The sequence below is a fragment of the Homalodisca vitripennis genome, chromosome 6, assembly GCF_021130785.1.
Source record: "Homalodisca vitripennis isolate AUS2020 chromosome 6, UT_GWSS_2.1, whole genome shotgun sequence".
Classification (NCBI taxonomy): Eukaryota; Metazoa; Arthropoda; class Insecta; order Hemiptera; family Cicadellidae; genus Homalodisca; species Homalodisca vitripennis.
The window spans coordinates 36,761,441-36,778,059 of NC_060212.1; the positions used below are offsets into that span (position 1 = coordinate 36,761,441).

Genomic DNA, 16,619 nt, shown 5'->3' on the forward strand with positions numbered 1-16,619 from the left:
CAATCAATCCATGGGAGCATTTGAACTTCAAAAACAAGCGATTGGCATAATCACATAGTTGAAACACAGAGAGTCTTGTAAGAAATCCTTCAAAGAGTTGAAACTGTTAACTCTGCCTTGCCTTTATATCTCGGAAACAACGTTGATTTGTAAATGTGCTATGATATGTTATCAGGATATCCATACGTATAGGTCTACAGACAGGAATTACTACCGAACTGGGAGACACATGACGGTAATCTATGAACATTTTCCTTCGCAGGTAGTATTTTTTCTGGCTTGCTAAATTTTTATTAAAAAAATTACCAGATTCTATAAACACATGCCCAAACGCCCAAGGCGTTAAAACTCGTTTGAAACACTTTTTGGTGCTACGATAATTTTACAATATTAATAAGATTCTGGCTTGTTACTGGGATACCGACTAATAAGAAAGACATCGCTGCTGGAGGTGGGAGGATTGGATAATGGAAGGACGAATGTGTGAAAAAACTATATTTTTGAGTGACATTTTATGGTATGTATGTCAATGTTTCATCCAGAGACGTATGGTGGATTTTGCTAAAAGTTGTTCTGGCAGTGTGAGGCACCCAATCGTTACAAATATTGAAGGATTTGTAATTCTGTTACCATCCCATTAAATTTAGACTATTTTGCAATAAATAACTCATAATTTGCAACATAGGTGAAAACAACGATGAAAATATAGAAGTTAGAGTTACCAAGAAGAGAATAGAAAAGTTATCAATAGTGATAAGAAGAGTACTGGTGCTAAAGATCTCACATATTTAGGCCATTTGACTCCTACTGGAGGCAGGATAGATCATCTGGTTCTAACCAGCTTTTGTAGGCCTGATAATTTTTTTTCAACTTTTGAATGGAACTTCGGAGAACCCAATCATGTTTCACTGAACAGGAAAGAAGGTTGGCCTTAAGTCACCAAGAGCTTCTCCCCCACCAAGTCATAATGCTCCAAGACCATAAGAGGATTACTAGGTCATATAGTACGAGCATAGGAATGGCAACGAAAATAGCCAATTATCAGAACTATTATAAATGTAAGGCCTTTGAAAGAGGGTGTGAAGATTTCATCCAACGTAGAGCCACTAGGGGAATCTAACTCCTCAGTGCCTCTTTTACAGACCATGTCGGATTTATGGTGTCCTTGTTCAGTATCGACCTGCTTCACCGCCAACGTCCAGGAGAACCTTGACGTTTACTCTTAACACTCGTCATTCTTCACACGGTGCGCACAGAAAGTCCTGGACTGTCTGGCGTGCTGTGGTGACCGGAAGCGCGTGTGTGCGCGTGAGTGAGCGAGTGCTGACCCCGGGGGGTGGCTCGCGGCCCAGGGGGTAGGATCAGTCTCGGATAGCAACCTCCGGCTAACCGCATTTATCACAATTAGTCATGTTTTTTATGCTCAACTTAATCCGTTGAATTTGAATGACGCCCGCTCATTTTCATAAGTCCACACCGGTCGCGCCCCATCCCCGATTGGTCTTGGGTAAAAGGTTTAACTGTCCGAAGGAAAACAGTGTATTGTTCGCCTCAAAACCTCGTGCGCTTGCGCACGCAGTGTGATTATGGTTTATAGGGGCGTTTAAAAATGTACTTATGTGGGTATAATTAATTTAGTGGTTCAATTTCTATGAGTACAACTCTGCACCTAAGAATAAAGCCTAAAAATAGTTTCATGGTAAGCCTCCCCTCAACCTTTTATACACTATTTCCATTTCCATCTTTCAGAGAGGACAGTCTGTAAACTGTCGGTTGAAAATCATATGTGTGAACAAAGTTCGCTTCCAAATAATCCCAAAAACGAATTTGTGTCGTACACATCACAAATTTATTACTGTTGCTCGTTTAACTATTATTTTCTTTGTCTTTTTTGCCTTTTTGTTGATTATTTGTTAACTAACATTAACTATTTGTTAACGATTAAGTAATATATATATATATATATATATATATATATATATATATATATATATTACTTAATCGTTGTTTTGTTGTTGATTATTTATTTATGACCTGTTTGTTATATAATTATATTAAGTAAACATTATTAGTGCTACTAATGGTTTTAACGTATTTATGTGTACTACTGGTGTAATTCCTTTGGAAGAATAAATAAATAGTTTTGTGCAATCTTTTTTTCCATTGCACGAAAACAATAGAACAAAAATGAAAAACTCCAAAAATGGAGGAAGTTTTAAATTTTGAACTGTTTAAAATAGTAGAAACCATAACTTTGTACGTACAGAACTCAATTCTTTTGCGTCGAACATGATGGAATTGAAAAGCATAAAACTTGGAACCTCCAGCCTGTAATTGAGTATCAATTTAAATTCGTTAAAAATATCAGGGACTTGTCAAATAAAACGTCAGTGTCCTAATTTACCCGTCAGGTGTCGGCTGGGCCCTGGGCGAGGCGGTCAGATAATTAGTAAGGACCGAGCTAAGTGACTTGATGATGGCCGTGGTCTGTGCTCCGAAACGTCGACGAATCCTCGACTCTGTCTTGGGTCGACTGACAAGTACATAATGATTTTTGTTTAAATGAAATCACAACGTTTGGTGTTTGTTGCCACGCCCAAATACTGCTGTTAAGTATAAGCATTCCTGTTAAACTTACACGATTTGAAAACATCGGACTTCAGTGATAATAAAAATGGATTCCTTTGTTAAAAAGGTTTTGCAACTAGAGTCTTCTAGACTATTATGAAGTAATTATTAAGCAAAATTAACTAAAAATATGTCAATAGATAAGTTGTTTTGTAATGAAACATATTTTTAAATACTGTTACTCTTTTTGGATAGGTAAAACTTTTAAACCTCGGAAGGCGAATTTATTATGTTCGGGCGTAACTTTGATGAATACTTAGATTGGAATTTCTTCTACTAGATGGGATATCTAAAGTGCTCTGTTCTGGTATTTTAGCAGGAAAACAATACCCAGGCAAAAAATCGGAATACGATACAAGGCAGCAATACAAATCTTAAGTTAAGCAGTTGTTACATCAATTTAACGAGCAAATTAAACATCTTCACTAGTAGCCTACTAAGCAGTTTGGTTGACGGATATCGGAAAATTAGTCCAATGTGATCATTCACAGCCAGACCGTTCTATGTAATTATGAAAACGGCGGAGGCGCTAAAATCAATAACTAAAGATCTCTCTATATTGAGTTACTGAAATCGATACATGATCTATAAACAAGGTTTATATGTCAGAGATCATTATTCTTATATTCTTACGACTACTTTTAATGGTATAAACCAAAATACTACAAACAAGATGGGACCCAAGATAGAACCTTACAGAACACCACTTTTAAAATAAATTCGTCGATTTCAGTGCTGATATTCAATAATCTTAAAACTTGAACATCATGATTTAGTACTGAACACATTGAAGCATTTCCGATGATTCGAAAGTGGTTTCAGATATGGTGATGTCTAAGGCGTAAAAGCGATTGGATGATAGGAATGCCACGTATAAAGGGTTGACTACGATGGTCTTGCACTGCAGAAAAATGTGTGCAGTTAAAATATCAGCGGTAAACTTTATGTATAGGAATTTCTCTCCAAACAAGGTTATAGCTGCGATTGAATGTTTTATGTTTCTTTATAGAAGGATATTCAACACACACAATTTACTACAACATAAAATTATTATTTATTAGCTTTCAGTTGTCTTACAATCGGTTTCCTTCTATTGTTGGTTATTATGATTTTGTTATTACGAACCTGGAGATATATCACCCAATTGTCTATACGAATTTGCGTCAAGGTAGTTGATTTTCTACATTGAATTTTGGTTATCAAATTTGTGCAGAGCTGTTATTATTATTTATTTTTATAGTTAATCGGTGCTCGTTAAATCAATTCATAATGTTATATAACAATCATAGGTTTATAGGTTATCATACTTTCTACTTTTAATGACATAGACAAAAATATTAAAAACAAGATGGGATCCAAGATAGAATCTTGGAGAAAATAAATTCTAAAATATATCCTAAAATAATTTCGTTACAATGTTAACTTTTTTAGAAAGCGTAGTTTTTAATTTGTGTGGGGTGTTTATAATGAAACTGTTACGCCAATTTCAGGGCTCAAATCCAATGGCTTTACACTTGAATATAATGATTTAATACTAAACATTAGAGCGTACTATAGTAATGTTATAGTTTTCATTAAAGTGTACTTAGGTTCAGAAACACATATTTTCTAGTTATTATGTATTCTAAACCATTTTGTTATCTACACATAACGTATTTGTTGTTGTTGTCTAGTTGGATTGTTCATTGTCAACTGATATTTATTCTCGAAAGATTTTACGAAATTATTGATTAACAAAAGAAAATCATTCGAATCTTTCTAATATTAAATATTATTTTAACGCTTTTAAACATTACTCTATGGAAAGATAAATTAATTATAAATAATTCTAAATTTCTCCTGAACAAAATACATTCAACTATAAACTCGTCCGGAGTTTGTGTCATTTAACAATTGTTGTGTAAAGCATTTGCCAACTTGATCATGAAATCACGAATATTTCTGTGTTAACGAGAAGAGAAAATAAGTTCTTTCCAGTTACTCAAAATTTTTTGGGGTTCGAAATTTTGCTTTGCAGCTTTTAGCAACAACAAAAAAGAAAGAGCAGCACTGTGTCAGTTGTTTGAACGTAAAGTCAGCAAAAATTGGAGAAGAGCTCTCAAATTCAGTGTGGTATCAGTTATTTACAAAGTTCAGAAGTTTCTTGTACACAGCCGACATCGTCATTTCCTCGTGAACATGAACTTGAGGGGAACTCGTTCAGTACATCTGCATCTCATCCTGAGGGAATATTAAATAAGTCAACAGTTGCGGGGAGAACTCCCTCTCAGTTATTCAAGGATCCCAAACTTTCCTGGAGAAAGGGAGCGGATGTTGCGCGTGAAGTTCTTTCAGCAGATGAACTACCAGAAATAATATTTGATTATGTCAAAAACCAACTTCAAGACGCTGAAACTCAAACTGTGCGAAGGGAGAGTGTAACACACAAATGCGCATTGTTACTAATATAAAATGAGCTGTTTTTTTTGGCAAGCATCTTCATTTTATAATGCAATAGATTATTTAGAGAAAATTGTTATTTTAAGTTTATAGCTCTTTGATACAACTTCCCGAGGACACATTTGGAAAACTTTATGATCAGGCCTAGATACAAACTACTGAACTTAAGAATAGGCCTATGAAATATTTACAGTATGTACTATGTATTTTAGACTCATGGAGTGATATGATTTTTATTCATTCATAACTTAAGAAAATCGTAGTTTTTAATAAAGTATTATCTAAGAAAATTAAACGTTAAAGAAATATATTTTTATTGGTGAATAACATAGCAATCCCTCCAGTCATAACCTATTTATCTTCAATATTATCATTATACTTATCTTGCGGGCCTGATTACAAGTTGCTTTCAATTCTAATAATTTACCCGTTTTTTGAAAAAGAATAGGATCTTAAAGATAAGTGGTAACCAAAGGGAGCTTAACAGTAACAATTATTTACGATGCTTCATTGGACTATCTTGTAAGACAATTCATACGATTTCAAGAGGGATTTCAGACACAGTGTTTATAAATATTTATTTATAACACAGTAAAGTTTATTTATACAACAGTAAAGTTTTATTATTAATTAGTTAAGTATTTGATCACTATACAACAAATATAACATAGCTACCTTGTGGTTCATACTTATGTCTCAACACAGCAGACTTCATTTCACGCGTTGGATTGTTCGATGTAGATAATGCGTGAAGATAATCTGATACGCCAGTTGCATGTTTTATAATATACTAAAGTAAATAAACTCCACTGTTTAGTGTCAATATACGTCATAAAATAAAATTCTGTATTTAAAGTTGTTTTTTGACGATGGGGGTTTATGAAGCCAACAGGATATTTTGACATTTGCCATCAAAACAGAAAACGGCATTAAGATACTGAACAGCAATTTAATCACTTCCTCAGGTAGATGCACATATAATTAAACCATATCAATGAATTATAACACTAGGTTTCAAGTTCTGCAATCTCATCTCTTCCTCAGGTGGATGTACATATGACTAAACCATACCAATACATTATAACACTAGGTTTTGAGTTAGAGGCGTAGAATCAACCGACAGTAAATGTATTTGTCCCTCACGTAGGACGTCATGACAGTTGCCAATAACGTAGTATATGAGGTTCTGTATTCAGCAACACCAGACGTTGCGGTGAGGTGTCAGAAGCTGAACGAATTCCGACCGAAGGTGGAAGTGTCTGTCCCTCACGTGGCACGCTGTGACAGTTGCCAATAACGTAGTGTATGAGGTTCTGTATTCAGCAACACCAGACGTTGCGGTGAGGTGTCAGAAGCTGAACGAATTCCGACCGAAGGTGGAAGTGTCTGTCCCTCACGTGGCACGCTGTGACAGTTGCCAATAACGTAGTGTATGAGGTTCTGTATTCAGCAACACCAGACGTTGCGGTGAGGTGTCAGAAGGTGAACGAATTCCTACCGAAGGTGAAGGTGTCTGTCCCTCACGTGGCACGCCGTGACAGTTGCCAATAACGTAGTATATGAGGTTCTGTATTCAGTAACACCAGACGTTGCGGTGAGGTGTCAGAAGCTGAACGAATTCCTACCGAAGGTGGAGGTGTCTGTCCCTCACGTGGCACGCCGTGACAGTTGCCAATAACGTAGTATATGAGGTTCTGTATTCAGCAACACCAGACGTTGCGGTGAGGTGTCAGAAGCTGAACGAATTCCGACCGAAGGTGGAGGTGTCTGTCCCTCACGTGGCACGCCGTGACAGTTGCCAATAACGTAGTGTATGAGGTTCTGTATTCAGCAACACCAGACGTTGCGGTGAGGTGTCAGAAGCTGAACGAATTCCTACCGAAGGTGGAAGTGTCTGTCCCTCACGTGGCACGCCGTGACAGTTGCCAATAACGTAGTATATGAGGTTCTGTATTCAGCAACACCAGACGTTGCGGTGAGGTGTCAGAAGCTGAACGAATTCCGACCGAAGGTGGAAGTGTCTGTCCCTCACGTGGCACGCCGTGACAGTTGCCAATAACGTAGTATATGAGGTTCTGTATTCAGAAGCATGGTTCGCACGCAAGCTTTCACAATAGCAATTGAATTTTAGCGGAGAGGATTGCGGCGGGGCAGTCACGCTATTCTGACGGACTCATTGGCCCCATCAAAAGCTCATCTTGGCCGCCCCGAGTTTCGATCATAAAGGGGACTGAGACGCGCAATAAACCCGGGTTTAATATAGCGTTCCGTTTAAGAATTGAAAGGCTGGTGATTCCTGCGCCGTAAGTTATTGCTGGTACAGAAAGGAATTTTGCCAGCTCAGTTGGTTTTCTTGTTTGTACTCCTATTGTATCATGATTACTCACGCAAGATTGGTTAGGCTTTCATTGGTGATCTGTAGTTTTGATAAAAAAGTGTTACAATTAATGTTGTAACAGCACACAGTCATTGTGTAGTTGGAATTCGAGTTGTGGGCTGTCATTACTCCTCAAACTTTCCTTCAATAGATCTTAAAATGTAAACTTTACTTTTTAAAGCAGTCATTAATAATGGGCGATTTGCTTTAAGGAAATTTGCTGTTGTTTGAGTCTTTGCCTTTAATCTTTTTGCTATATGGTCAAAGTCATTCCTCTGAAACGTTTGCTCTTTACGTTATTTTTCGGTCGCAGGATTAATTAAGCTCTGCTTGGTTCCCCACCCATCCAACTTCTGAGTGGGATTATAGTAGTTAGTTTTTTAGTATATTTAAGTGAAAAGGTAAACAGATCGTGTTAGAAGGGATCTGAAGTTTAAGAGAGGAGTTTACTTAGTAGTCGTTACTCATTACGTTTAATATTTTGTATTATTGCAGTACTAGTCATTACAGTAACTATAGACTATGTACTCACTAAAAAAAAAAAAATAAATAAATTTCTAATTTTATCGAGTCATATGTAACCTAGAAAGACGGTTAGGTCTGTTTGTTACATGAGAATTATAAACAACTAGCAGTTGCCCGCGGCTTCGCATGCAATTTCCCGTTGAAAACAGTACACTATATTCACTTATTCTTTTTCTATCACATTCTAAACATTGCTGAGATAATTGATAGTCGTTCCTTCGTCAGCCTCTTGGGCGCATTATGATGGTATGTACCATATTCCTGCCTCTATCTTTCGTGGTTTTTGCTAGGTGTTGATAAGTTATTCAGAACAATAAAATTAATGTATATGGATGAATCTCGGTAAACTAATTAGGTTATAATGAATCAAATTAGGTCTGTTAAAATTAGATTTCTGTCTAAGATATTTCCAGTATTATTTAGGAGTATGCCTTCAAGAAAATGTATCAAAGAAACCCAATTTCGATCATAAAGTGTCTTCTTTCGGCTCTTTTCATTTACCTTCGATGTAACCAAATTCGATTACCTTATGTGCAAACATTCACGGATTTGTACAATGAGGTTGTTTTCATAATAGCGTTTAATAGTATTTTCATTGCATTAGATAGTTTATTGATCATTGGTGCAATCTGAATTTAAAATTAGGCAATAACGTCTTCTATGCAACTTGCATTACACTAATGATCAAGCACTTTACAATAAAAATTTTATAAATTTTAAATGTAAACAAATGTTTCTGCCTCTTTGATGAACTTCAGCTGAAAGTATTAACAGCTGTTAAGTATCTGTTCGCTTTGTATTACGTGTCGTAGCGCAGTCTGTCGGATCCAATATAAAACACTGCAACATCAACAACAAATTTATAATTAAAAAATTAATTAAATAAACTATTCTCGAATTCCACTGAAAACACACACAAAATTTCATCAAAATCGGTCCAATAGTTTCTGAGTCTATAAAGGACAAACACACAAACATTCATTTATATATAAATTTATATATATAAATAAATAAATATATATATATATATATTATATATATGGAATTACTCCAACTAAAAACAATTTCTCGTAATTAGAACATGTGGAATTAAATCTTCTAAAAAGATTTTTCCAGATATCTACGGTAATTTAAAAGAGGAAAATTAGTGCACATTTTAATGAAAATCATTATAAAATTGATCTGCATGTAATCCTTACTGCTTTTAATAGTACTAAAAAAACGACAGCAACCAAAAAAATCTGCGCATTTGTCGATTTAGCATTATTTTTAACCAACGCATTTCACGAATAGAGATTCATTAATATAGATACAAGACGTTTAAATGATGAAAATAAATGTATGAGCTGAATTCGAGCTTTATTTAGAACTCTAGAATTGCTGTTGTGTTAATAAGTGTTCTTTATGCGGATTTACAGAGCCTTTGAATGTTTTTGTTTAGTTTAAAGCAGTGAAATGAAATGAAAAGCGTCTTTATTAGACGAAGTTAAGGCTTAAAGGTCCTCTATGGCACTTAACCTCTAAAACAAATTTAGAATATAAAATATAATCTTGGCTCAAATTACCACAAAATTAGTCTGACACGTCTAACTCATATTACATCGAATAATAAATTACATAGTGGGTGTAAAATATTTACATTGAAAAAGTATACTAAATTATTTATATTAATTAACTAAACCGTTTCTAACCTCTAGTAATGGTTTGTTATAAAACTGTTACAAAGTCATATAACACATTGCTTTTGGATGTTCAGTACATTGTGCAGTAATATAACTTCGATGTTCATGTATATTTTGACATTGCATTTTCAGCCTGCTGATGAAAAGGCAAAACCCCCTCTGTGGAGGTTGGCATTTATGAGCTGTATAACTGGCAGTTCCAAAATTTTACGTATTAGTGACTTTTTACGAATAATTCCAAATTTTAGTTTTTACCTACTTTATCATTATGGTGTAGTGTAGTGGGTACAGTGGTTATCGCAAAATAATAGTATCAAGCAACGTCGAGCCTGGCTGTTGCTTGGATGGGTGACCGCTGAGCGATCCTGTCCTTGCAAGCAGCCGGCCGCTGGTGGTGGTTTGGAAGTCACCTTTAAGCCGTTGGCCTTCTTAGCCCTAACTTTACCTGGTAAAATAAGACATCTTTACTTTACTCTATTATTGTTTTTAGTCACTAAGCGGCTTTATTATTCACGCCCTTTTTGCATCCCTTCCTTCTCTCTAGATGCTAAGCAATGTGATATAAAGTACATTTTGAGTCGCGTAGTTACTCCAGCTTAAAAACACCATTTAATTGCGTATGTAGTGTTTGAATAAAGGAAATAATTGATCATGAAGATTGGTCTTCAAAAATTTGCAAAATTTAATTGGCCTCACCGGGAATCGAACGTGACCTCTCGGTTAGACAGTCGCAATCTTGCCCCTATGAGACGATTAAGGCCAGAGATTTAAACGTAAGATCAAATCCACAATGAGATCTTCTTTGTATAAATTCATGTTCATACAGAGATGTCAATAACAGTGTGAGAAACGCAGGCGAGAAACCTAATTAAAATGTATCGCAGTTGGCGGCCCGACACACTAACTCTTGAGTAAACAGGCGGCAAGGCGTTGGATCGTTGGAGTTCACTCTTCTCTAGGACATGCTAAATGAGGCATGCTCAAAGGTGTCAAAACAGCTGCCTCCGGCTCGGACAAAGGTAATTAGGTGGTGGTGGCGGTAATGGAGGAGGCGGGACTAATGGTGACTCAATTAGAAGAGCGGCGGCGGCGTCGCTGTGCCAAGAAGCGTCGTGGGCTATTGCACCTACAGCCTGGTTATAGACCGGAGTGGCGCGCTACGAAATTCCAAATCAAACGCGCCTCCTTCTCTTAGCGGAAGGATTTTGAAATCTTTTTAAATTCTTGATAAAGTCCAATTCAAGATATAAACTATACAAAAATAAAATCAATTTTAAACTTTTTATACAAAATGATAGTCATACGTTGCTCGTGAGGATTACAATTATTAAATTTTTATTTTGATATAACCAACATTCCCAGTTGAACACTTAACACTTAATCTAATGTATTTGATCCGATTTGTAAGTACAAGAATAACATCAATGTTGACTCGCACGACTCCTAATGTTGCTCTCATGGTGTCTGTCTGTAGCTTCCACGGCAATGATATAGGTCTTTTTCAGTGACAACGTAACGTGATAATGGTACCAAATTTAAAATATTTATTTTTTATCACCCGATTATATAACCACGATTTATTAAGTAAACGATTAGGTTCTTATCGTTATCTGTACTTGTGTCTATTCTGCTAGAAAAGTTTTAAAAACTTGTTCCACAAGTCTTCTTGGTCCAAGGAGGAACTTTGATGATTTTGGGAAGATAATAATACAGCTAAGCTGTAAGATATAGAGTCAATCAACAACGGGTGTGGTTGCTTTATAACCCTGAGGAAATTAATATAATTCAAATTAATACTCGTAATAACTAAAGCCAAGAGACAGTTTATAAATCTCTAGAGGACCTTAACAATGAAACAGTACTTAGGAAATACGGAGTTTTTAATTGTAATTTAGGTTAGGAATTTTATTTTTGTATTCTATTGAAAAATAAATCAGAACCCGCTTCCTTTTCTACCCATACTACTCATATTTTGGGTACTCCCTGAGCCATAGAACTGGATGAGAATCTCCTAAAACATATTGGAGGATGTATCGGTACAATCTACGGTAGGCAGGAGAAATAAGTTCTTCAATCACATAGAGGATTTGAACATTTTGAACCTGTGTTATCTCAGATGAGATCCAACTTTTCAACAAGGTCTGTCCAAACATGCAGAGAGATTTATGACAAGAATAAGGGAACTTGCGTACTGTTTCGTGGAATAAGTGCCTTGGCATTTTTGGAGTACTTAAGACGCCTTATTCTCAAGCGAAAATACTTTGTTTGCAGGAGAATGTTCCCCACCCTGAGGGTATCTTTCACGGGTCTCCGTCCAGATCAGAGGTATGCTGTGCTGATGGATGTCGTCCCCGTGGACAACAAAAGGTACCGGTACACCTACCACCGCTCCTCATGGCTGGTGGCTGGTAAGGCTGACCCTCCCGCACCCTGCAGACTCTACATGCACCCTGACTCTCCCTTCACCGGGGAGCAGCTCCGGAAGCAAGTCGTCTCCTTCGAGAAGGTCAAACTCACCAACAACGAGATGGACAAGAATGGCCATGTGAGTATGTTAAAGTGCTGCATGTGTCAATGATTTCATCATTTTCAACAAGTCCATCCCCTAAGTCCAATTGACTTTAATTACCATTGAAACCTTATTTCATGAAGTTACTTGTCAAAGGCGTTCTCAAAAGAGACTTTTCTTATTTTATAGGTAGTCTTTTTAATGGTTAACAATGTCACACTACCATCCAAACCTGGCCAAATAAAGTTCGTGAGATTTCTGACCGAAACCACAAAAATTATATCTTAGATCAATACTGTTCCTGACAGTATTAACTTCTCGAAAATTCTCGTGAAGTTCAAACTCACCAACAGCGATGTGTACAAGAATGTCCTTGTGGCTTTGCTATGTCAAAGGATGCTTATATATCAAAAGCAGAACTCCCTGCCTGTTTGACATTCATACATAATATTTCAATAAAATTGTTCTGTAAGAATATTTTGTAAGTGAGAACCTAGAGTTTTGTTGTTGCTTATGAAAGCTGTTTATAATGATTGATAAGTTCAAGAAGTAGTTGGCTATGCCACACTTCCATTCAGATAGAACCTGAACAATTTAAAAGAATCGTAATCTAAAGCAAAATACAAAAAATCATACTTTAAATTTTAGACCAATATCGTTTCTGCAATTAATTTCTATAAATTAAAAAAAAAAGTTTCTTCAAGTAAATTTGTTATATTGTTAATAATACGTTGAAACTGAGCTGTTTGCTATCTGTATAGACATTTTAAATATTCCATGAAGGGGTACAATCAAAATTTACTGAATTGATTTACACTTATACATTTGTTATCTCTACTGATAAGACTAAAGAAAGCGATCGAACGCAGTTCCAACTGGCCTGTGCCACGAGCCCCAAGACTTGCCATATCTCAAACATCTCGGACCCAAGATCTCGTCCGTATCAGAAATGCATCCCGATGCCCTGAGGCAGCGTCGTAATTCAGCCAGCCTAAAATATGGCAACTCCCAATAGTCCCCGGTGGGCATAAAATTTTACGGGCACTCCATATGTATGACGTAGCGAATGTAATGCGGCGGAAGAGGATAAGGCAGACCGGATGTGAATCTTGCGTCGGTTTGCCGATATCCATAGCGGTCTCATGTAGTCAGTGTATCGGATTTCTGCCCACATTTAGCTACCGCTGTGGCTCGTCCTCCATCACCCCCCTTCTGGTTTATGGACTTCCCCGACCGTCCGTCTTCAATCTGGGGGAATTCACAAATTATGATTCTTTCCCGTACATTCAAATCATCTCCTTTGTAGATTTAATGGTGATACAGTTTTGTTACATTGATAACACGATGTTTTAATTGAATTTGGCAACAAGGAGACACAATCTATTCATATAGTTTACAACTTTGTTAGATGATTAAAAGTGCATAGTTTTCTAAATTTATCGATTTTAAACGGGATAGACTTTGGTGCTGCACCAGAAGCACATGACTTGAATATTACTGATAGACATACAGATAGTAGTTTTTTCAAGAAATATTCAAATAATCCAAAACACTTTACACAAAGAGTAATACGTAATGTTAGCAAATCTTTGACGAAATTAGTCGCAATAATTACAGATTTTTAAGAATACCTTTCACATGACATTCACACTTAACAATGGAATTAAACGCATAAAAACCAAACCAGCAAGTAGCAATTCGTAATAATCAGATAACATTAACAGTCGATTTGAGCAGCGTTAATAATCGATGCCACTGCAATTACAGAGCATCGAATGTTTTTGTTCCTTATCACATTCTACTGTTAAACTCCACGAAGCAATAAATAATTAGTTATGTTGTCAAGCATTAACTTGCCGTAATACTTTTTACCAATACAAATCTATCACGTCGTAAGCATAACTGTTTTTATTTCCCGGTGACGAGGCATGAAGCCATATCCGAACAAAAGAAGTCTTCGAAGTTCATTATAAGTATTCAGGCTTTAAATCGGCTCTAAAACGAACCTGAAGGAACGAGTTCTGCCTTCTCTGTCAGTTGAGAGCGAACTATTCGTGTTAGTTTCAATATGTCGGGTGTGTCGTGTTTTCAAAGAATTAACACGGTCTTCTGGTTTATTGGTCACAAGACTTTTAAAACTGTCAAATTTGAATCACGTGGCTCCTGAATGTGCCTTTAGAAAGTGCATCATTTACCAAAACCTAAATTCCAGAAATCTTATGCCACGTTTTAAGACCCTCTTTCTCCGTTACCAATATCTGAAGTCTTCGATCACAATCATCTACCTTTTGAAAATCTCCAGACTTGTGGACCACCTCCCCTCTAGAAGTTTTGAGCATCTAACGTCACTAATCTCTCATTAAAAAAAAAAAAAAATGGCTAGATAATTTCCGATCTGGTTCCATCAGATGATTAGTGTATCCTTTTAGACCAGCTTGGTATTTGGAAGTCCAAATTTTGGAACTGCGTTTCTAGATTGCTTCGATATCAAGGACCACTAGCGCCTGAAGTTGCATGACTTCCGCCTCTAATAGGTCTCAGCTTTTGACCATGTAATATTTAAGCGATTTTGATAGATATACTTTGATTAAAGTTTTATTGAAGGAAGAATTATGACAGCAACAGGACTGTCCGGCCATTTTTTATTGATACGAAAAATTAACACTACTTTTCGAGATCTGCAATCTGATCTTTTTCTCAGGTAGATGCCAACCTGGAACATAACTACAATCTGGGTTAAAATAAACAAATCGTGCAAGAGCGTTGTGGCACACATACATTTGGAAACGCGTTGTGATCTGCCGATTTTTTTGTGTCGGAAAATGTCAGAAAAATCTTAATAAATCAATTAAGTCTCCAGAGTGGAGTGGAGTTCTTGGTCTATTAGTGGAATATATGAATGAATAAAACACGAACCTTTGAAAAAATGACAGACGAAGAAGCAGACATACTCTAATGTTCTAACATACTTACTGACCACATACTTCATGCTTCAGGCTTCCCTCGCAAAACGTTCCTACCCGAATTGACATTCTCAATATTGTTTTACAGCTGGTGCTCAACTCCATGCACAAATACCAGCCAAGGATACACCTGGTGAAGAGGCGGGAGAACAGCGTTTCTGCGCCCATCACGGATCTGGAATTGGAGGAGTACAAGACCTTCATCTACCCGGAGTCGATATTCACCGCCGTCACTGCCTACCAAAATCAGCTGGTTAGTTTTTTTTATCCTTGATTGTATTGGTTACACAGGACATAAATCATTCATATAGACGTGGTGTGGTGAGGTCCGGGGATTATTTCAGTTAGTTGTCAAGTCCGACGCTTGGCTGCGCTACGTAACCTTGAATGAGACCTTTAAATATTTGCTAGTTGACCTCTCACTCCACAGATGGCAGTCCTAGCGCTCATTTTGCCGTGCGATTTATAGCATTGGATGAGTTATCTCTTGTGTAACTAATACATTCGAAGTTAATATGTTATAGATTAGTCTTATATTTCTAGCAATGTAAGATTACGATTCAACTCATTCACCTGAGATGAAGAGTAGTAAAAGTGGTGATGGCTTTCGTCTACAATCCAAGTTTGACTGCTCAATGGATTTGTAAGACCTGGGGCACTAACGCGGAATCTTTTTCCACATTTATTTACGCTAGTCTCCGATCATTATTTGCTAGAATTTTAAAATTCCATGTTAAGCTGCTAACAACAATGGTTATAAAAAGTAAAAAAAAAAACTGAAATCCAGAATATAGATGTTTTCTATACTTAGTACCGGTAATCAAGTTTAAAAGTGTCTACAAATTGGCGATTTAAATACGCCATCTAAGTTATAATTGCAAAGTGTAAGACATATCTATAAATTACGTTTTATGCTACAGAGTTAAGAAAATTTTTAATAATTATCGTAACATTAGGAATTAAATTCGTTTCTTATAGATTAAGCTAAAAGTTACCTAAATGTAGTGATTTAAATCAGTTTAAACGCTTTTGACCATTAAAACTTTTTTAAAGTTGAAACTTGAATAAGTTTATGCTACAATCCAAATTTTTAATTATTTCTGCGAAAATTAGCAATCAAATCCATATTAGGCCTAAATAATTTAAACCTTACGTAAAACTTTGAAATATCCAAGTTTAATACATTTGTATTTTTTTCGATGAAGGTTATAAGGTATTTAAAACTCTTCATAAGACGTTATCTGTGTCCCGTAAATTTCTTTACTAACTGTTTCTCCAAATACAAAAGAAAGCACATAATGAAAGGCTTGAAAATGTCACTTTACACAAACAATCGTGTACTATATTGTATCGTTACGTCTTAATTCATGTCGTGTCATAAATGTAATTAATTAACCATGACGAATTGAATAGCGAATATCCTTCTCCCAAGCAGCAAATCGAGTCTGAAGATTGGGCTTAATTTACCGCGAGTGCCCTAATTTAATTGGCCACAG

The 16,619-nt window shown here is 36.3% G+C and overlaps 1 protein-coding gene across 2 annotated transcripts in view; it reads left to right on the plus strand.

Annotated features, from left to right (window-relative positions):
* Positions 1-16,619, plus strand: part of LOC124364302 (T-box transcription factor TBX20-like) — an 84,853-nt gene that overhangs the window by 52,236 nt on the left and 15,998 nt on the right. For both annotated transcript variants that reach the window (XM_046819671.1, XM_046819672.1), the window contains exons 3-4: positions 11,923-12,196; positions 15,212-15,376. In XM_046819671.1, coding sequence (XP_046675627.1) covers positions 11,923-12,196; positions 15,212-15,376 — 439 coding nt within the window. The remainder of the gene's footprint in view (positions 1-11,922; positions 12,197-15,211; positions 15,377-16,619) is intronic.